Source organism: Panthera tigris, chromosome C1 (genome assembly GCF_018350195.1).
Source record: "Panthera tigris isolate Pti1 chromosome C1, P.tigris_Pti1_mat1.1, whole genome shotgun sequence".
Lineage (NCBI taxonomy): Eukaryota > Metazoa > Chordata > Mammalia > Carnivora > Felidae > Panthera > Panthera tigris.
The window spans coordinates 90,782,473-90,805,499 of record NC_056667.1 but is presented as its reverse complement, the minus strand read 5'-3'; the positions used below and the strand labels follow the sequence as shown (position 1 = coordinate 90,805,499).

The 23,027-nt window shown below is 37.7% G+C and overlaps 1 protein-coding gene across 2 annotated transcripts in view; it reads right to left on the bottom strand.

Annotated features, from left to right (window-relative positions):
- Window positions 1-23,027, bottom strand: part of NTNG1 (netrin G1) — a 344,789-nt gene that overhangs the window by 40,344 nt on the left and 281,418 nt on the right. Inside the window, exons 6-7 of one of the 2 annotated variants that reach the window (XM_042998069.1) lie at window positions 20,185-20,250; window positions 4,480-4,614 (exon numbers count right to left, since the gene is read on the bottom strand). The exons of the other annotated variant lie outside the window; for it this stretch is intronic. Of the exons in view, the coding sequence (XP_042854003.1) occupies window positions 4,480-4,614; window positions 20,185-20,250 (201 nt within the window). The remainder of the gene's footprint in view (window positions 1-4,479; window positions 4,615-20,184; window positions 20,251-23,027) is intronic. 2 annotated transcript variants of the gene reach the window in all.

Below are 23,027 nucleotides of genomic sequence, written 5' to 3'. Positions count from 1 at the left end.
ATCTCAGCCTTCCCCTTGCTATATGTACTTAGTTCTTGATTTCCTACATGTTCTGTTATCTTCCAAAATCATAACACTGAACTATGTTACCAAATCTTTGGACTTTAGTCCAAATATTCAGACTATAAGTTCTTTTGAAAGTACCATTAGTATTCATACAAACTAGGTAAAAATGGGAGATACTTGGTAGCTTAATATACACTGCATGATATTCTAATGTGTCTTATATGTCCTCCAGGGAAATGACACACCTTCTCTTCAGTCTCATTGGTTCTATGTGTGGCTATTTCCATTAAATTTTCCAAACCAAAATACCCCCAACCTCCTCTATGTCCATCTCCTTAGAACAAGTGTTTCATTACTTCCCAATACATGTTAACCCTCCGTGTTTTATGTGAAGCATGGAACGTGGTTTCCTTTTGGATGATTTAACTTTATTCTCTGGGATGTGGTTCATCCCTCTTCACTAACTTCAGAGGGGCACATAAAAAAAACCCTCCTTCTCCTCAACATCTCATTCTTCTATTAGTAACCTCAACACTAATTTAGATTCTGCTTGGTGTCCTTGAAATCTTTTTCTTTCTCCTTTCTCTCCTAGGTTGGGTGTGCTCCATGCTGTCTAAAGACCATTCATTCCAATGGTTTTCAAGTGTTTCACCTTTTATGTCAGAGAGAGCAGCTTACATTTATGGAGCACACAATCGGTGGCCCCCTGAGGCAGAAGGTTCACTTATGAACCTAGAGTTCTTCATTTTGCCTGCTGAAGCCATAGCATTGTTTTTGGGGTCAGCTTTGCTTCAATCTCTTAAATCAGCCTTGCTTATCATAAAGGGCTTTTTAGAACTTCCTAAGTCCACAGTTTGGAATTTCAATAGTGGCCCAGCTTGCTGATGTTCTGCACTATCACTGTACAATAACTTTTAAACACAGATTCTTGCCTAGCATTTTCACACATCAACATGTGCTTGGAATTAAATAATAATAATCGAGTGCTTACTATGTACCATAAAGTCCACATTCATTACTTTCCTTGAATTTTCACAATTATCATATGTGTTAGGTCCTAGTATACCCCCATTTTAAGATGAAAAACTGTGCTTAGAGAGTCCAAGTGATTTCCTCTAAGTCTTGCAGGTAGTAGGAGGTGGAGGTGAAATTCAAACCCAGAGCCTAAGTGTGTCTGCTTCCTCCCTGCTCGTGGCTACCAGCACCACTGCCAGCCCTATTTACCACTGCTTTCTTCTTGGCATTGGTTTCTTGTTGTCAGGTTAATTACTACCACTGATAATGTGGCTAACTCAAGGATGGGTTCATCTCAGTAGAAGTGTGGGGGGTAGGGTGGGGAGGAGGGTGGAGGGAAGAGAGAAAGAGAGAATTGACTTGAGGGACTTATTTTTAGTACATTCATGTGTGTGCAGACACAGAGTGATATGAAAAATATTTGTCAACCTATAATCGCCAACTAATTAGAATGATATCTTTTATATAATACTGGTGCTGGAGGCACCTTACTATGACAGGTATTACCCTAGTAGTTGCTGGATCTTGGGGGTGGTCTGAGAGATCCTGGGGAAGGCACTTAAGGATCCTCATGCCATAGCCATTTATCAACTGACAGCAGAACTTCTATATTTTTATGTAGAATATCAGCCCTATGTGGGTGGGTCTGAGGGAAGGAAAATATATTTCAGAGTGAGAAAAAGCTATTGCATACTCAAAGGTGTATTTGAAATATGTTAAATTTATATAACAAATCCCATCTCATCCTGTTCCAGTCCTTCCTTTACAGAGCAGCCAGAATAATCTTTCTAAAACAAAATCTGACAACTTCATTCCTCTGCTTAAAACTGTATGATGGATTCCGTGTCTGTCTCCTCCCCAGTGAGAAGAAATTCCTCAGCTTACTGTTCATGAAGCCATATGATCTGGTCTCTGGTTGCCTTTTCAACATCTTCCCTCCCTCCCAACACATACACACATGCATGCGTGTGCACTCACACAAACACACACACACACACACACACACACACACACACCTCATCCCCCATCACATCAAAACTATTTGGTATTTCTGGAACATAGTGGGTTAGCTCATTCACTTTTACTCAAGAAATCCCCTCCTGTAAAGCTCCTACTAATCCTTCAGTACTGAATCAAATGTCACTTCTTTGGGAAGCCTTACAATTCCCACCCGGGCTTCACTAAAAGCACGCCTATAGGTCTTTCTTAGTTCTGATCATCTTCTTTCATAATCATTGGGTTGCAGGTTAGCCTCTTACCTCAGATTGTGAACTCCATGCCCATATGTCCACAGCAGCTATCTTTCTTCATCCTTGTAGCCTCTACTGTTACCTCAATGCCTAATTCATGGAAGGTACTCAAGAAATACTCAAGAGGATAAAGCATTTGCTTCCATAATCTCATTTATCCATACATACCAAGGATGTGAGATGCTGGAGCTGAGGTACAGAGTTTTCTATATTGCACAGCCTTTATGTGGTAGGGCCATGTGTAATACAGTCTTCCAATTCCAGAAGGGAAAATTTGATGACATTATATTGGTTTATAATACTCCAATAATTAATACAGAAAAATCAAGTTAGGACCTTTTTGGGATATATTTCCCCTAAGGCTAGATTACTTTTCCTCTCTAATGTCTTTCTCTGATTATACTACAGGAACCCATTCCTCAGGTCCTGTTGCATCAGGAAATTTACATGGATCTTTCTTTTAGAGAAGTGTGTCTTAACTGTAAAGTCTTATGCCTTATGCCTTGAGTCTTGGACCTATTTTGGGTCCTTCCTTTGTCTGTCCCTCCTTCTCTCCTTTTGGCTGCTGGCATTCTCTGGGCCTCCACATCCAGATGTTCCAGGACCAATGACTGTCTGCTGAGTCCTGGCTCCTCATATGGTCCTTGGGATCCACCAAGTCATCCATACCCCTAAGGTGCCTTCTAGGAATCTATAGCATGTAGGATTTTTAACCATGGCCTTATGCAGACGTGCAGTTGTGTTGCATGACTTCTGACTATTTGTCTTCTAATGCTCCTCTCCAGCATGGCTGGAGATGCTCACCTCCAGCTCCTTGATCCCATATTAACCTTGGCATACTCAATGGCAAATTTCTCAAACTATCACCACAGTTTTCTGCCGCCCATGACAATAGGATGGCAGTTAATTTCACTTTGGCTTTACATTACGTAGAAGGGTAGCTTACAGATAAGTATAAATTCGACAAGTGGCTGGTGAAATATTCTGTAAGGCCCTGGACTTAGCTTTAGACAGTTCCTGCATGCTGACATTGTTTTCAAGTGAAACGTAAGCAAAAACAAAAACAAAACAAAACAAAACAATCCCAAAAAGGCAGAAAAACAAACAAACAAAAAATGTCTAGAGCTGTGCTGTCCAATATGGTAGACACATGTGGCTATTAGGCCTTGCAATATGGTCAGTCCTAATTGAGATGTTCTGTAAGAATAAAACACACACTTGATTTCAAATACAGTATGGAAAAAACGTATCTTTAATAGTTTTGATGTTGATTTTATGTTGAATGATACTATTTGGGATATTTGGGTTAAATAAAATAAGACGTTAAACTCAGTTTCTTTTTCAATGTGTGTAACAAAACATTTAAAATTCCATATGTGGCTTGCACAATTTTCTATTGGACTGCACTGCTCTAGAGGATTTGCCTGGTGGCTCTTCAATATTAATAAGCTAAATGTGTATGGATAGACTCACAAGTTAGTGCATAATGAAAAAGCAGAAAAGGTTATGAATGACAGAAGGAAGCTTCTGCTCAGATTTTTAAATTTCTGTTCCCCGAATACACCGACATGCCACCTGCCTGACAAGCTTTTAAGAAGGTCTGATAATCCTCAGAGAAATGAGGCTGAACCAAATGGCATCTGTCTAAGTCTCACTGCATGGTGCCTAACCTCAGAGGCTTAAAATCAATATTGATTTTTTCCATTATTTTACCCTGGCATTTAAATATCCCTTAGATTTATTACCCTTAGGTTTCTGGTTAAGATTCAGTGATGGGTGTGAGAGCAGGGGTGGTAATAAGTTATGTAGATATCATTTAATTTATGAACTCTGGAGCTTTGAGGTAGCTTTCAGTTCAAGAAATATATTAACCACATCCACATCACCCTTCATTTTGCGGTAAGGATTTCCACGCTGGGTCCCTATTGTGCCACTTAATTTATGGTCTGGCCAGGTACATGGATCTGAGTACAATATTTCAATATAAGTTGCTCCTGCATTCAGAGGAGAAGAAGATGGGCTTCAAAGAAGCTGGCTGGACAGCTGATGGATTGCTCTCTATCCTATACATAGGCTGGGGCTTTAAGTAGCTTTTAAAGCTTGTCAGTGGCTTGGGTCTTTTTCTGCTCTGAGAAGCTGCACACACCGGCCTGGACAAGCAGATCAGCCATGCTGCAGCAGGCAGAGGGCAGCTCCCAGAGTTACTTACGTTGACAGCCGTAGTGCCAGGAATTTCCCGGCAGACACTCATCACACTTAGGCCCTGTCGTTCCCGTCTTACACTCACAAAATCCTGAGCCATTACAACGATCATGGACTGAGCCCAAAGGGTTACAATAACACTCTGTAGAAACAAGACAACACACAGGCTGGAGACAAGTCTGCATGGCTTATAGGTTATCAACACAGGAGCGTCACTTAAATGCATCGCTTACTTAAAGAAAGATGTCCGCTAATGAAATGCTTTGGCAAATACAGCTATCTCAGATCCCTTTATTTATTTCCTCAGCCTTCTGTGATGCTGTTTTTATGATATGGGAGGAAATTAACTGAAAACTTCCCGGGAAATAAGACATTATGCTCTTCATGGCTAACAGATCATAATAGAGATTCCATTTGTTAGGGCATTTTTAGATGGTTTAATGAACACCATGAGAAGTTTGTATATCAAGGATAAATCAATATGCCATCAGTGTAAAATCTGTTTTAAATTATTCAAATGGCCTTATCTGTTACACTCAATATTTGAGAACTGCTGAACATTTTTAAAGTGCAATATGAATGCACTTTGTTCACTCAAAGGCATTTTTACTTTATGATATGGGAAAGCACTTTAACTTATTTATATATATACTGTTTGGTATGAGCTTTTAGATACTCTATCTGCTAGGCATGTTAGTACGGTTTTTATGCAGCTTAGATTAACAATCATGAAAGAAAAATAAATTTTGTAATCCCAAGTAAATTTCAACACAGGCATAATTTGAAACATATATTTCATCATAATGTCTCCTGGCAGGACAAAACAACTTTGTCCAATGAAGAGTAAATAGAGTGTTTTCTGGATTACTCACATACTCTTATACAGGATACTTTTGCTTCTGAAACTCTGTTTAGCTGAAAGGCTGAACCTGAAGTGGGGATTCCTTAGGTTTCCATTAGTTTGAAAGGTAATAACTGCTAGTTTGCAGCTTTGGGGACTTGGGGGCCAAAGTTTCTTTCCTTGTTACCCCACTGTATAATCTTGGACAAGTCATTATGTCTCTCTGTCTCTCAGTTTCCTTTATACTAAAAGGGTCCTATTAAAAGGTTTTCTGGTTAAAAAGCAAGTAAAATCATACCAGTCAACCAACCAACCAACCAACCAATGGAAGCCCTGAGAGCTTAGCTTAACAGCATCAAGTTTAGTGTTTTAGACTGGCAACAGAGATTCAAGGTTTAACGTTATAGAGAGGACTGGACATTTTGTTCTGGTTTTACTACAGGAATTAACTAGAGAATGTCTTCAGAAAATGTGGGAGACCTTACGATTATGATTTATTTCATGTTAGTCAATTTTTGAGTTCTGCATTATGGTGATATAAGCATTGATAAGACTAATAGTGATAGTGACATATGCAGGTAAAAATAAAACTAAATAAGCTAAAATGTTCCCTCCTTGCCTGGCTTGGTTTGTATTTAATAACTAGAGTTTTAAGTCATCATTTTCTATTTTAATGTGTGTACATGGGAGTTGTTTAAAAAGGTTTTTTTTAAATAGTAATTTTGTATGGCTTTAAAATGTTTTGTGTACATATTTATACTATCAGTCTGTGCTTATACTTATTCAACATTTTATGTTTCTTACTATTTCAAGTGCATAAGTTGACAGTGAGTCACCAGCATTTTGCAAACCAGGGAGTAGAGTTATATCTAGCCAACAGGAATCCACACACCAGTCTAGTCATTTAGCCCATAGCAATTATATTAATATAAGGATTTAGATGCAAAGAAAGTAAATTTTTTTTTAAACATGGGACACCTAAACCAGTGATTGTCACAGGAAGGGTGATAAGTGTTATGTTATACAAACAGTAGGGAAAATAAGTGACAAGGAGAGGTGTGGTCTATTTACCACCTTATGTACAAATAACTTAGTTTTTTAAAGAATACCATGGTCAATGGTAGATATTGGTGATGGCCTTGGAGTATTGTATTTTATTACATTAAACCAGGAAGAATATGCAGGACTGTTAGGCTAAAAAATAACATGAAATATTTTGGAGGTTTGATTAAAAAGTTACAGTACAATTGATTTATAGGTACTAGAAGTATCCTGTCTATAGAAGGTAGCTCTGACTACCTGATCTTGGGTTTCAAGGGGAATAAAAAGACAATACTTCATAATTTGAGATACGTTTAGTAGCAAATGCTGAACCCTGTGTTTCATTCTGATGTCAAGCTTGTTACCAGAGATTATTAGCAGTGATTACCCAAGGTCACGAACCACATATCCTCTAACTTCCTGCTTAATGCTTGAGTTTATATGAAACAGAAGCATGCAAGGGTGTCATCTTCATGTAATTGCTGCGTAATACAGGGTAATTACATGCATCTTTGGAGACATGGCTGTGCTTGGAATTTGTATGAAAATGGGGAAATTCACCAGTAACCAATAAGCAGCAACCACTGTGGCAACACGGAATAGCCTGCATTTTATATCTGTCATAATATAAAATGACGCAAATAGTTTACGACATGTACTTCAATGCAGTCTATATTTTGTCAAGATTTGGCCTGTTCCCTCACAGCCAGTGTGGTGGATTTCATTGTCATTTGTTGAAGAGATGGCCAAAATGCCTCTTTTCCCCCTTAAATTTAGAGAAGACTTAGATGAAGTTCAAATTTTCTGGGATTGGTGCTTAATTCTGTGAAAGTGAATTGGGTAAATATCCATTCATTTTCATTAGTGCTTTCTATACAACAAGGTATTAAACTCAATTATTTGTGATGTATGCTCTTCAATTTAATTCTCAGTCCTGGCTCAAGCCCTTCGGGGAGCTTAACTGTGGAAAAGAGTGAATAAGTTCATGCTTTCCCTTAGGGCAAACCTTGGCAATAGGGAGCCACAGGCTACCAATGGCCCTCAGAGAGCAAACTCCAGCCTTAGCCTGGTGTGTAGGCAGCTCTTCAAGTGGGAAAAGTGGAACCCATAGCTCTTATAGGACATAGCTTTTATTGTTATTGATTCATTGTACATATATATAGACTAAAGACAAAAGATAGACTATAGCATATATCAGCTAGCTACATTTTCCAATGCATTCTTTACAAACAATTTTACGCCTTAGAAAAAAGGCAGCAATTTAAGGAATTTTGGTATGTGGGGGAATATTATAGCCAATTTTAATGGTACCTAAAAGTTCTCATCTTTGTGTTTACCAATTTACTTGGTTTGGAAAGTATAAAATACTGAATAGAAACATGTTTGCTTCAATAAAATAAAATTCCCCAAAGATTTATAATTTTAACTAACAAACTGTCTAGAAATGGAGATAACAAACGCTCTTGATTTTTTTCGGCAGGAGAAGAAATGTATATTCAGCTTTTTCATATTTCATCACTAGTTGATGTTATTCAAAAGACAAAAGCCAAACAGGCTGCCTTCCTGCCTGTAGATAATCAGAAATAGATTTACAACAGGACTAAACCTCTTAAAATTAAATAGTAAGTGCAGATTTTATACTTCATAAAATTACTTTAGGACTGGAAAAAGGCCAAAGCTTATAAGAAAGAATACTCTGAGTAAAACACTTTGGGATATTGTTGAGTTACCTGCTATTAGAAATTTTATGGAATAAAATCTTTTCTTTTAAGGCCTTTTTCTCTGATTTGTTTAAAATACAGAAATTAACACTGTAAAACATGTTAATCTTAGGTATTTTATGAAAATGATTTTTATTCCTGCGTACCTATTTATTTTACCTTTTTTCTTGTTTCTGTATTTACTGTATGACATTTATATATCTTTACAAATGACATTCAGTGAAGTGTAGCTCTGCATTCAAAATTCAGACAGCTACATGTCTTTTGGGTTATTAATAGCCTCAAATCTTTGTAACCCCGATTGTTATAAAGGCCACTGAACTACTGTTCACAAACTCATGGTGGAATTGCTACTGTCATCCAAAAAGCATACTGTTTAAGTAAGAAGTCTGACAAGTTTAGTTTTGCTAATTATGTCAGGGTAGCTGGGAGAAGATGTTCAAGCTCTGAAGTCAGGAAGCTAACTCTTTGCTAAAGCTGTATAATTTGGTTCATTTCACCTTACTTTTCTCAACTAGAAAATAGAGGAAATTATCAGTGTAATACTTACCCCCCCTGGTTTTGTTAATGAGGATTAAGTAAAAACAAAACAAAACAAAACAAAAACAAAAACAAACCATATTTGCAAGTCAGTTCACAGTTTACCAAGTGTTTCCTGGGCATTCCATATGATCCCAGTTTGTTTGACTGGGAGTTCTGAAAGGACTTACCTAAGACATACAGCTATTAAATAGCAAAATGGGACTTGAACCCAGCTCTCTGGTCTCTAAGTCCAGTGATCTCTCCACTAATTCACAAATAATAAATAAGGAGGCACTTGGAAAAATAGAACATACTGTAGACATTAACTGTATTGTGTAAACTTGGTCTAACTGAATTCACAACAACTTGTAGGCCTAGTTTATGGGATTCTGGGCAAGTAGCCATATGATCTTGATGACCTAATCAGAAGACAATGATCTCTGAATTGCAGATTAGATTTCTTTTTTGATGAAAAAACCACCTGTCATTTTTCTGCATTTTTAAAAAATTTACATTAGTCTTTATGTGAAAAATTCTATTTTGAAAATTAGTTGCCAATGTATTTACCTACTGGTATGGTAACAGACACACATGTACCTTGACCATTTCAAATATATGCATTTCTTCAAAGTAAATTATGAAGTGAAATTCCATTTATTGTTTCTTATTTTTCCATCAGCTCCCTTTCTTAAAGACTGGTTCCACTGTGCAAAAGGTGGGAGAAATTTTTTGTCTGTGAAAACAGGTTCTCTCTCCAGTTGACCTGAGCAGTAGTCATGGTGGGTAGGGGATAGTGCTCAAGGGAATCCTGTGGACCCAGTTTTTCCTTATTTACCTTGGAAGCTATGAGAATTCATTGCCTATAATAGTTCTGAGAAATTGCTTCTGCTTTGGGGGGCTAGGAAAATTAAATAAATGGAATTTCCTTGCTATGGATGGAAAAGTCAGGCAAACTTCTATATTACCAGTTGCTAATGATTTTCAATTCCAATTGGCAATATTGTTAATCAATCAGTGTTTGTTGATTACCAGTTATGTGCAAGAGTTTATCCTAATTTCTCATATCTATAATTAAGTCCCATATAATGAGTTTTCATTTTAAAAGTTGAATGTACAACATAAGCCTTTAAGATCAGTTTGATATTACCAGGTTTTAAGATTTCATGCAAAAAAAAGGAAGAAAGAATAATTGATAGAAAATTCTTCATCTTCTAAACAAGATTTCCAGATCATCATATTTAAAGCAACAAAAACATAAGGATTCAGAATATATTCCCCAATTCAACCGGCACAAGAGAATTTTAAGTCTACCACAAGGATGTTTTCTCCATTGAGAAAGTTCATTCTGGCTCAGCCGTGGTTCAAGTTAACAGCCTCTTCACCTTGAATAGCTCCCCATAGCTCGAAAGGCACAGAACAATAGCTGAAATTATAATGGAACTGACCTATGCACACATTCTCATCGTCCAGCTGTGCAGAAGCATTTCTGAAGTAGCCCAGCCTGCATAACTCACAGTGCTGCCCTCTAGTGTTGTGTTTACAGCTCACGCAAATGACTGTATTTAGCAGATCGATATAACTGCATCGATTGGAGTGGCCGAAGCATTCACAGTCTTGCAAGGAAGAACAGAAATGTATACAGAGTGTATACAGTAGCAGAGTAATAGCACACTACATGCTTGGATAAAATGAGAAGTGGAGAAAAGATGGCAGAATGGCATTACATCTATGTGATGCAACATGACACATGGCGACCACAGGTGGTTGTGACTGGCATGGAAGTAGCATCTGTTTCAAGCAGGATAGAAAGGTTGGACATTCAGAACATGACCGAAGAGTGTTAATTCTTGGCATACAATATGAACAGAAGCATTTGCAGGTGTACACCTTTTAAAATTTGGGAAGGCTCGGTCGCCATTGATGCAAAAGTCTAATTTTTGCACAGTGAGAACTTTACTGTCTTTACATCACTTCCCCATTTTTTTCTTCATATTTGCACTCTTAGAAAAAGGGAGGGAAGTATGTGAGCATCTAGGGCCTGAGCCTGCCATCACCCATGACTCCTTTGTTTAGTGTCATTATCATTTATGTTAAGACAGTAGCTCGGTCAGTGTTTCACAGAAATTGTGGCAAATTTAATAGGGATCTGGAGGACTAAACAATTCTCTATTTTTATTCCAAATGCTAACAGGAAAGACAGCCTTTGTGAGCCTTTCATCAGGCTAAATATGATGTTTGTTTATGTGTGAGAGAAAATACAAAAAACAGAGAGATGATTTGTATGGGAAAAGTGCTCTGAAGATTTCCTTTTCATTCAAATTTCAAGCTGAGTCCACTACAAAAGAAGGATTAGGCAGCTAGTGATTATGCAGTACTCCCAGATTTCCATTCTTTGTTTTCCCAGAATGTTGGAGATGCCTCTGAGGCTGAGGTCCTGATGGTGAGAAGAACTAGACAAGGAGATGGGGAAAGAGAAGGAGAGCAGGTGGGGAAGGGTGGGGAGTGATTACATTTTCTCTTGGTTGCATCTCAGCTAAAGCAAGAAGTTGTTCATCTAATTCAACATTTTTCAAAAAAGTGGTAAAGACAAAGCCTTTACCGGTAGCAATCACCATCAAATCAGATAGAAAAAGAAAAAAAAAAAAAAAAAAGACGGGAGAAGTAAGTAGGTAAGTAAGTAAGTAAGCTAATTTGTCTTCTCAAAATATGGGGGCAGGTGTAGCTGGATATTAATGAGGAAGGTCAACGGTGATACTGCAAAACCTTTATTTAGTTTATCCAAAAATACTCCTCTTTTTAATGTCTGACCTTTATTTTACCTCACTAGGAAGCCAAAGACAGCCACTACTTGAACCCATTCATTCATTCATTCATTCATTCCATATTTTATTGGGTTGATCTACCATGTGCCAGGCATTATGCAAGGGACTGAGTTACTCTTTTGGCTTAGATAAACTTTGGAAGTATCGCATTTGATGAGCAGAGTAACAATGAATAAGCACTGTCAAAATGAATAACGAAGATTAAGGAAGAGAGACTGGATTTTTTTTTAAACATGCTGAAACTCATCGGAATGGTGTGGATTTATTTAGTGCAGAGCCGATTGCTATAGCAGAGGGTCAAGGTCCTGACAGAATAAAATAAAATGTGGATCAAAGCAGAGGAGGACACTGGATGTAGTGACTAGTGAAAGATACCAAGATTAGGGTCAGCACCTTGGGGATTCTAGATACTCAAAAGGGAAGCAAGAAGAAGGGGAGGCTCCTGAAGACAAGCTGGTTCCTTTAGGGGAGGTTAGCTCTGTCGTGTGTGTGTGTGTGTGTGTGTGTGTGTGTGTGTGTGTGTGCGCGCGCGCGCACCGCGCGCATGTTAGGGGCTGGGATCAGGAGGAAGCAGAGGGAGAAGAGCAGAGTGGGAAGGAGGCCTATGCAGTAGTTAAGGCATGCCATATTAATAATAATAAAACAATAACAACAAAAATAATAGAATTACAGATCACCAAATTAAATTTTCTTAGAAAACAAACATATCACTCCAATACACTATATCTCCCTGAGTTACACCTGTTTATGCTGGCAATTCTGACTTGCGAGGAAACCTAAAAGGGCTCTAGAGCCTTTCTTGGTTGAGGATTTGGAACAGGGAAAACCTTTCTGGCCTAGAGCCACCCAAGAGTAGCGGTTTCAGGAAGGAGACCCAAGTTCCAAATCTAATTGCTTCCTAAGGACTTCTTCAGAGCTGCCTGGAACTGCTGAGGAATGGGCATCAACAGCCCTGTCCTCTGGCTCTCCCTCCTGGAAGACGTTCCTTGGTGGTTGTTTCTCATATTCCCCATCCCAGGCTGGCCCTTGGTGCACCTAATATAATTTATCCAGCTTTGAAAAAAGCTGGAGTTACAAAGAAGCCCTTGTTGTCAAAAAACTAGTTTTGTGGGTAAGACAAACATATGGTTAGAATAACTAGAAAACAAAAGAGCATGTGCTAAGAAAGCCAAACAGTGACACAAAGTGATCTAAGGAGAAGGTCATTTAACTTGAGGGGAATTAGCAAAAACTACCTTAACACTGGACTTAACAATGGGTCTTCCATGAGGGCAGGTAGGGTTTGTTAGAAAAAAGAAGTTTGGGGGAGAGGGGATGAGCATTTCAGGTGAAAAGGGAATAGAACCTGCAAAGGTATGAAGTTGGGGAAAGTGTAGAGAATAAGGCTAGAGAAGTTTCATAAATCATTTCCTTTGTGGGTATTTGAAGGGTTCTGTAAGATCTGCGCAATGGCAAGAGTACATGCTGAGCTCTATCTGACAAAGTTTTATCCAAGAAATAAAACATATCTATAGATATCCAAGTTCAACACTTTCAAGACTCAGCCCATGAATCTCCATGGACACATCAAGTGTCACACTGTCATCTACTATTACTCTGAATTCAACGAGTAGTATACATTTCCACAATGACATTATTTGTTTCTGGGTCTTGTTTGAAGACCGATTTATTAATTTTGGTAGGAGAAGATAAATAATGTAAGTTGTATAATTATATATAGAACCATACCAGCTAAATGCCCAATATTAATAAATTTATTTTAGAAGATAAGTGGATACTTAAATATCTTTTAATCTAGGAAACAGGGTAGCAACTTGATTCTTTTAAGACTTCTAAGATTCTTCTGAGACTTCAATAAAGCTGTCTTCTCTGGCCACGATATATTTGAGAATGTAAAATGACAAAAAGATCTTTGAAAATGATTTGAAAAACATGAGAGCAGTGTATAAATGCAAGGCATTTCAAATGTAATTAATAGGCTGCTGTATTATTTTTCAGTATTCTGTTAATCTACCACTCTTTAGGAACTAGTCTTTCCACATAGGCACAGAATCCTTGAATGATTATTAACGATGTAGTCTGAGTTACATTACCATATTAAGACCCTGCAGGGATGATACTAATAGTTCAGTAATTCCTTGATCTCTCAGCTCATTGACCTGCCATGTCCTCCTTTCCCTTCTTACAAAGTATGGAGTCCATGGTCTGTCCTTACAGTGACTTCCTTTCATACACTTTCATCTCCCTTGACCCCGAGTGTCCACCGCAATCAGTCTCCTGGGAAAACCTGATCCTGCTTAAATCCACCTCTCCATCTCTCCATGCCTACACCCCAGCAGCTAAATGTGGCTGGAGTTTTTCTCCAACTATTTTGAAACAAGTCTCATGTTAAGTTTATAACCATAAGTCTCAAAGGGACCTTTAGGGCTGCCAGGAAACCCTTCCTAAAACAGGGGACTTCTGGGTCACCACTTTCTCTTGCTTCTTCTTCTTCTCCACCCATGATTGTTTTTCCCTCTCTTTTCCTCTTGGTCCTTTCTCCTCACAGGTACTCAGGGCTTAGCTCTTGGAACTCTTTGCTCTTTAGGCTCAACCTAGAGCCTAGGGCTCCTTACCCAGTCTCCGGACTTTACACATCATGTAGATGCTGACCTTTCCAAAATAGTTGTTTCAGCCTAGATCAACTCCCCAGTTAGTGAGACTTCCTCCAGACTGACATACTCATCTGCATTCTTAGTCTCCACCTGGACATTTACTAGATATCTCAACTTCAACATGTTCATAACAGAGCTCTTAGGTCAACCTTCCCAAACCTGCTACTCACCCAGGCAGCCCACCCTATCTCAGTAAATGGCAACTCCATTCCTCCAATTGCTTAGCTCAAAATTCCTGATGTTGTTCTTGACATGTCTTTTTTCCTCATCCCTGACAACCAGTCAATCAGCAGATATTCTTGGCTATGCTTTTAAAATACACTCTAATCTCACCACCTCTTACTCTGTCACCTTGAGTTAAAGGCACTTGGATTATTGCGATTGTCCCCAAACTGCTCTCTTGGCTTCCATGCTAGTGATACCTCCTCTCCACACAGCAGTCAGAGTGACTCTTTCAAAACTTAAATTCAGTCATGACACCCCTTTGTTTATAATCCTAATGGCTTTCCATGCCATTCAGAATAAAACACAGAACTTATATGCATTCATTCCCAATTGATCTGGCCCCTGGCCTCCCTGGTGGCTCACTGCAATCACTTTCCTCCTTGCTCTTGTACAAAGCTTCCATGTTGCTCTGCAAACATGCCAGGGACTTCCCTGGGGCATTTGCTCTTGCTGTTACCTCTGTGTAGAGTCCTCTTCCCCTAGACATCCCTGTGACTTGCTTCCTCACTTTGTGCTTAGGTTTCTGCTCAAAGAAAATTTTGTGACCACTCTATTGGAAATAACAGCAATGCCTAAACATACTAATCCTCAATTTCCTAATCCTACTTATTTTTTTGTAGAATTTATAGTATCTGGAAAGTATATTTAAAATAATTTTTCCCCCATACTCTGAGTATAAATACACGAGTGTGGACTGTGTTATGTTTACAGATGTAACCAGAGAACTCAAAACATCTGTCACATGCTAGGCACTCAATGAACATTGTCAAATGAACGTATCTGTGAATATGTGATGATTCTAAAGGTGCCCTTTTTTGCAAAACACAGTCAGACACAAGAGGAAAGTTATGCTTAAATTCATGCCTCCCCCATTTGAATTCCATCAGAGTCTGGCTACATCCCATATACCCAAGAGTTTAGAAAAACAACAGCCACACCAACAATGTGTAACTGAGTTACTGATTATTTTAGCTGAGGGTTGTCTACCCGTCTATGCAGATCATTTTGGGAAGAAAAAGAGGAGACTTGTAAAAACTTCTATGGTTTTATGTAGTTTTTCAATCTCAGATTACACTGTAGATGATTTTTCATTGCTGCTGTGTAGATGAGCTAGTGGGGTCATCTAGAACACATGGCCATGGTGTACAAGGAACCGCTGGCAGTACATATTTCCTGAGAATCACCTCATGCCAGGGAACAACATGAGCCAGTCCTGCAGAGTCTAGGGTGGTTTCTCAGCCTTGGCACTATTTCCACGTTGGGCCAAATAATTCTTTGTTTTCCTATATGTTGTAGGCTATTTAGAAGCATCCCTGGCCTCTACCTACTGGATGCAGTAGCAACCCCCGAGTTGTGACAACCAAAAGTCCCCTGGGGGGTAAAATCCCCCATATGAATAGATGAGCTCATATGAAACAGTTATGATAAGATATTACAATACTTGGCAATTGGCTAGTTAAGACCAATTAAAGCTAGGGATACTTTAGAAGGAGTATTTTAGAAGGAGTGGTTGGTCTAGATCAGGAACGACCCAACCCTCTTAAGTAAAGGTTCTTTCTGACTGACACTGGCTGGAGAAGGGCTGGGCAAGGAGGAGTTGCCAGAAGCAAGAGGTTGGAGAGAAAGAGAATGGAAGAAAAAGAACGTTAGAATAGGAGGGGTTAAACTTCCCCTGGGTGTCTTCTTTCTTACTGTTCGCCATGTTGCCTTGCATCATATGTTACATGGCCTATGTAAATATAAGATCAAGTCCTCTGAATATGGCACAGGTCATTTTTCTTTTTGGCCAAATTAGGAAAGCTGATGAAAATTCATTAAAAAAGAAACAAAACAGATTTGGGGAAAAGAGTTTAGATAGAAAGTAAAGGAATGAGAACTCTCAAAAAGTATTTTCCTCTCACTACATTAATAGAGTCACCATGCCTCTGAGGGGCCTCCTCCAGGGGTGGCAGTGAAGTGGCTGTAGCATTTTGCTGGTCCTTACCCCATCCCTCCCCTATTTTGCAACCTTATGTAGCTTTTGAAGCTACATACATCATTTGATGACGATATGGATTTTTTTAAATGATAAGTCATTAGGTGACTTCTTCCTGCCTCTGGAGATGTGTTTGAACCTCATTAGTGCTATGACCCCAGGAAACTGGAGATTCAATGATGCAGGGTGAAATTCCAGATCAAGAGGCCCCTTGTATTTCCAGTGTACTTGACGGGACATAAGAGAAATGAAATCTATGAAAGTCCCTAATGCTTCTCTGTTTCCTCCACTTCCTTGGTTTCTTTGTGTGGATTTGCATTTTGGAGATAAAGAAAGATCTTCCCCCTGTGGCCTTAAGATGGGCACACTTGCCCAGATAGGCTTGATACTCTATGACGCTGTAGCCGGTCTGTTCCAAAGAACTTAGTTTCCCCAAATTCATATACATTTGTATTCCCCTCAAAAGGGCACCATTAATGTTTGATATGTAAAAAGCACATTGTGAGGAAAGTTTAAGACATGGTTTGAATACCATCCATTTCCCTTTTCCCATCTTTGGACCAGTTTCATCTTTTTCTCTATACGTCACAGAAGGACCAACTCAACATTAATTAAAATCTGGAAAATGATCTGACTCTATTCAATAAGGAATAAATAAGCTATTACGGTAATTTTCATCAAGTGGGTCAAACTGAATTTTGATTTTGTTAATAAATATATTTCTTTATAAGAGGTGTTTCATGAAAAAACAAAGAACCAAAAAAAAAAAAACCCCACAAACCAAAAACATGACATAAGCCCAACAGTCAAGGGTGGAAAACAAGACACACCTGTCACAGAAGACATTTAAAGGAAAATGGTAAAATAAAAACAGAAGTCTTTATGTTTCCTGAAAAATCTTCATTCTGTGAATGACAGATGCTAGCTGGAATGGACTATTCATGAGTCACAGATGAGATACTGCTTGCTTGCATTTAAAGTAAGTAATGTAATTATTATTTTCAGGTCATAATCAATGCTAAACCCAGTGTAGATCTTCACTGGTATTCATTCAATTTCATTTCAGACAATGGAAATAGAAAATATAAGCTATTTCGTTTGTCCAAAAGTCAAATGGGCACAAAACATGGAATCTGCCATTCTGTTCTCATGAAAAGCATCCTTGAAACTCACTGTAAGTGGGTTTCCTTATTTTCAATGCCAATGAGCAACAATGTTAATACTCCAACATTCATGTTCTAAACAGGATCCTAAGCTGTTTGAATGTTTATTCACGTGTTAATCTTTCAGAAAACAAATGTTGCAGCAATTTTAATTTGCAGCAGTGAAATTTCTGAGTGAAGTTTTTTGTCTCTTACAGATGACATTCTCAGTACTATTTGATGCATTGATTGGTATCAGTCAACATGCCTCACCGATAAGCTGATGGGTACACTTCACAGATATTCCAGATTCATACAGTGCAATGTTTCACAACACATAACACCATGAAATCACTGTATGAATCCAAGAATTCCTACCTCTCTTGTGGTTTGCAACTTGAACAGAAGAAACTGTTGACAAAGCTAATTTGGGAGCAACTGGATAGGTTTAAAAGAATGAACAGCACATTAGAAACAATAGTGAAACGTTCAAACTGTAATAACTTATCATCAACCCACTTGAAAAGGTAGCCCTAAATGAAGAGACTACTTGTATCTGTTGTTTCTGGGAGATGGTTTCAGTCCCAAAGGAAGTCTTGTATTTGGCTGAAAATGGTTTTACATTGTCAGTAATAAAGTTTAGAAGCTTTATTTTCAGAGGCAAAGAGAATTACCATTTAAGAGTCCAGTTATGCAAGGATTATTCTGGTAACAATATGGATATTAGGATCCCCTATTGACCCTCTCTTAAAATAGTAGTTGTGCTGAGATAATTAGCAATCATTGCCTCAATTCACTGTCATTTTCTCTGTGTAACCAAAAGCTCGTCTGTGCCTCAGCCAGTTAGATTATTTTTGTTGAACTGATTAGACCTCACGGAACATAATCTCAGTGGCCAACCATATGGACCTTAGTCTCAGAGTCACCTTGAATCTGTCTACCTTTGAAAAATGTAGTCTCCTTCTCAATATTTATTACCTTTGTGGTCATATCAGTTTGTTAATGGCAGAGATTGCTCTGTAACGCTGTCTGCCATTTCTTTTCCAATTATTCATGACGAGTTGCTTGCGAAAACAGCAAAAGCAGGTAGAGCCTGACGTTCTTTGCAGATCTTGACAAGATAAATCATGGCTGCACAGAACTGGCCTCTGTTAGAAAGTGCACCTTGAGCTAAAATTTCAAGTTTAAGCACTTTATCCCGTGCGCTGCTTCTCAAATAAATTCATTTGAACTCATTACCCACATTCTAAAAAAACTGCACCTGGTATTAGCTGAAGGTATTTCTGAAAGTTTTCTGTGCAGTGACACTGACAGAAAACACAGCAAAATAATTAAGCAGGTGTGTTTCAGGTTTTGAACAATGCATAATCTTGTTCATCTCAAAACTCACTGTGGAGAAGTGTTAAATCTTAGATCCTGTCTTGTATAATTTGTTGAACTCTGAAATTCAATGGGAAATACTGAGTGACATTTCACTGAAGATGCTCTCATTGAACTTTCCAAGGAATAAAGCCACTAAACCTCCCCCAAATCCTCACAGAATTATACTAATAGGGGTGAGCTTGAGCTCTATTTCTTCTTCCACATATGTATGCAGAAAGTTGAAAAAATTCATTTGGAGCAGATGATTAAGATAATTCTATTTGCTACTAATATATGTATCTAGGACAGTCTCGATTTCATCACCCTGATCAAGGACTGAAAATGCAGCCCTTCCAATTTGACTCCCCAACAAATTGCTAATATATTTTGTTTGCTTAGCAGCTATTTCCTGGTTCCTCCTTTCGCTCATTTCCTCCTCCATCTGTATTCATTAGAGTTTAAAAGGAACATCCTGTATGTAATGAAAGAAGGTGGAAGCCAAAAATGTGCCTTTTTTTTTGAGAAGAAAGAAGGCAAAAGAATACAATTTTCTATTAAAATAAACTCCTATTTATACATGTCTATATATATCTATAGGCTAGATGTTAATGTGAATTTAACATTGCACTGCCTCTTATGAATTTCATTGCCCAGTTTTTAAAAGTTCTATTTCTTCCTGTGTAATCACACTGCTGTCAGTCTCTCTCTTTTATTTATTTACTTATTTTTGAGGTTACAAGTCAGAAAATAATTACTGCTCTAAAGACAGACAGAGAGCAGGTTGTTCTTAATGCTGCTAGAAATAATTGGTAATTTGTAAAGGATTAAAAGGGGAAGGCCCAACAGAGAAAATATACTGTGATGTGGAAGAGAAAGAGAGAGAGAGAGAGAGAGAGAGAGAGAGATACAGAGAGAAAGAGAGAGATTCAAATTTCTGCCAGTCAATATGGAGAAACAGTAAAAGAAAACAAGTCTGTTAGGGGTTGCAATACTGCCTTTATGTATTTTTCCCCCGACCTTCAACACAACTGACATACTAGTCAGTTTCGTTAAGAGGAGCAAAAGGGAGACATTGGAAGGACACCTGCAGCACTCAGAAGTTTTTAAGGCTTATTATTTATATTCTAAACTGTGATGGCAGCAAAACTCTAGGCTTCTCTTGGGAGAGACATTCAACCTAAATTTGATGAAGTGCTTGTAACTTCTATGCCATTTAATTTCCCCCTATATCTTTCACTCTAATATTTCCAGGGCACTCTTCATATTAGAAATAATATTTGAATCAGGATTCTTTCAAAGACATGGCATTCACAATAATGCTGTTATCCAGTGCTGAAAAACAGTATATGGGATTTTCCCCCTAAACATGTGGGGTTTTATATTGCTAGGAATTTTACATGCTCCTACCTTGTTTTGGGTTAGAAACCTCAAGGGAAGAAATATTCGGCCATATCCTATTAAACTTTGGAAGATCTGCATGCATCAGGAAAAATCAGGGTATGTTATTTTCAGCTATAATGTCATTTGGTCTAAACAGAAACTTATATGGACAAAGACACAAACCACACATCTGCTCTTTAACTTGGCTGTGATGCACTTAACAAAACATGACTCCCGCACCAAACAAGAGCAAGCAATTGATGATTCCCAAAACATTGAATGGACATTAAATAGATAGCCCCTTCGCTAACAAAGCTATATACATTTACTTTTGCAATAAACTAGAGTGTTCTTACAAATAACCAAATAGGGACTTCGGCATTTCAAACTGTTATATAAAGCTGGTGCCTGAAACTAGAAGATAACATGAAAGAAATAATTTCTCACTGGAGGATTCCATTCTCTGCAATTTATATTTACAGATATGAACTCGTTGCATTAGTCTTTCATGAGAGATTCTTTGGGGTATGTTTTAAGTGTGAGCCATTATCTCTGCAAAGAAGTGGATTTATTTCCTATTTTTATTTACGCCATTTCTCAGAGAAAGAAAGGGAATACTGGTGATTTCTGGCTTCTTAGTATAGCTAAGGTTTGTATGTATGGATGTGTATATGTCTTCATGATTTTTTTTTTTTTTTTACTTCAACCTATGTTTCTAGAGTTTTTGGCTCCAATCCAGAGGTAATTATAAGCATTGTTACCTTGAGAACTGATGTTCTTTCTTTCTTAGATTCACCAGTATATACATATTTAAAAAAAAAAGACTCTGGAAAAGCAGAACACCTAGGTTTAGGATTGGATGCTTTAAAATTATTTTTGCTAAGGTGCATAACTATTAAAGCAGGCATTTTAGGACTCCAATCTACCACCCATTCAGATCAGCTCAAAACTACACCTTCTGTGTGGTCCTTTGGGACTACCCAAGTCCACGAAAAGTGCTCTCACCTCCAAACTCCTATAGCATGTTACTGTCTGTGCTCCTGATTTCTCATTGATATGGGGATAAGGCATGAGTTTTAATATTGTTAATTTAAATTTCATAGGTCTATTTCTCGTCTCTGTAATTAGATTGGATCTCTTTGAGGAAGGGCAAAGCCTTGCAGGAGGCCTCAGTAAATATCTAATAATTGAATAATTGATATCAAGTGGCCAGGCCACTGTAAACAGGTATTATCAGATTGTTTCCTCCATAATTAGATTATAGCAAGTAACATTCTTGTAAGACATGGTACTTTCGCTATAACTTTGGTATTTTAATATTTGTTAGAAAAGCTGATCTACTGTGTGTGTGTGTGTACACAAATGCAGATGAAATCTTAATATTGATATTACTCTGTCAAAACTGCAGAATGAAAAAAGTGTAATATTTTCCACATTTGTACCCAACTGTTACTAAATATATAGATACTTAGTAACATGTATAGGCAAAGTAGGCAACTAATGTTGCTTTTCACCTGAGCATTTTGGTGCTGGGTAGATGCTGAATTAACAGAACAAGGCTACTTAAACAGTGCTCATTACCTCTGAAAAACTATAAATTTGCATTTTGAGTGAATGAATATGATTTCTAGAAATTACTTGGAAAAAAATTGTGGGTTTATATAGAAAATATATTCCTTCACATTATTAGCTTCAAATTAAGAATATTTTAGTTTGTTGAAATGGTTCTCTCCATATTTTTCTTATAGGAGAGGCAAATACAGGTCATAGTGGGGCTGCTGTTTGTAAATTTGATGTTAGGTATTTAGTGACTTGATGAAATTAAGCAATATGATTGTTTGGTTAATAAGCTCTGCCAAGAAATTTAAGTAAAGACCGGCATTTATACTAAATCAATTTAAAAGTGAGTTTTGAAAATTAGCTTCATAAATTAAACTGTATCCCATATTCTATTAAATATTTGTTTATGCCTATTTTTAGCATACTCTTTTCCTAGTGTTTTATAATTTTTCCCCCTAGGATTCTGAGGTTCCATGTTAAGGAATGTATAAAATATATAAAAAGTTAACATAGGGCATTCTACTTTTGAATCATTAACTACCTGACTGTATGGAATTATCGAGGTAGACAGCTCAGTCACAATCTGATCCGTACCTGGAGTGTAACTTTCTTCTGTATTGTGTACTTCAGATGGTTTCTTGGGGGGAAGGGGAGAAGGTAGCCCTTGTATTTGCCTGGGAATGTAATTAGACATTCCACCCCCCTGCCGCCCCCAAAAGTTCCATTATGTGGGATGCCTAACTTTCCTGAACACTCAAAACTCAGAACCACCAGCAGTGATCCCATTGGAAATCCCAATCTAATCTACACATATCTCTGATGGGACAAAATTTTATGTGCTGTTTTTCCCTTGGAAGGAAAAATGTCCTGAAAAAAAGGCACTAAAATTTGTGTCCTCCCTCCCCCCAGACTCCTACAGCATGTTACTGTTTGTGCATGCATGTTCCAATATTTGGTCCCCAGGAATTTTTAATTTAATATCTCATCTTATTTTTTAAAAATTTGATTTTGTCTTATAATTGCAAGGCTAAGTAAGAAAACAATATTAGGCAGTTACTCTCCATTTACTCTTGTTACTCTAAGATCCTGGCTCAAATAAATATTTAATCAATATTACTAACAAATGTTTAATTCCCAGGAGTAAATTAGGCACATTGAAGGTGATTTTAATAGTATAATTGAAACAAATTCTATGTTATCGTAGCCAATTCTAATGAAAAATTTTTGCATAACATGTAGCTTCTGATAATTTTTAGCCAGGGGGCCACTTGTTTTGAGTAGGTGGAAATTGAAAATAGAAAAAAAAATAT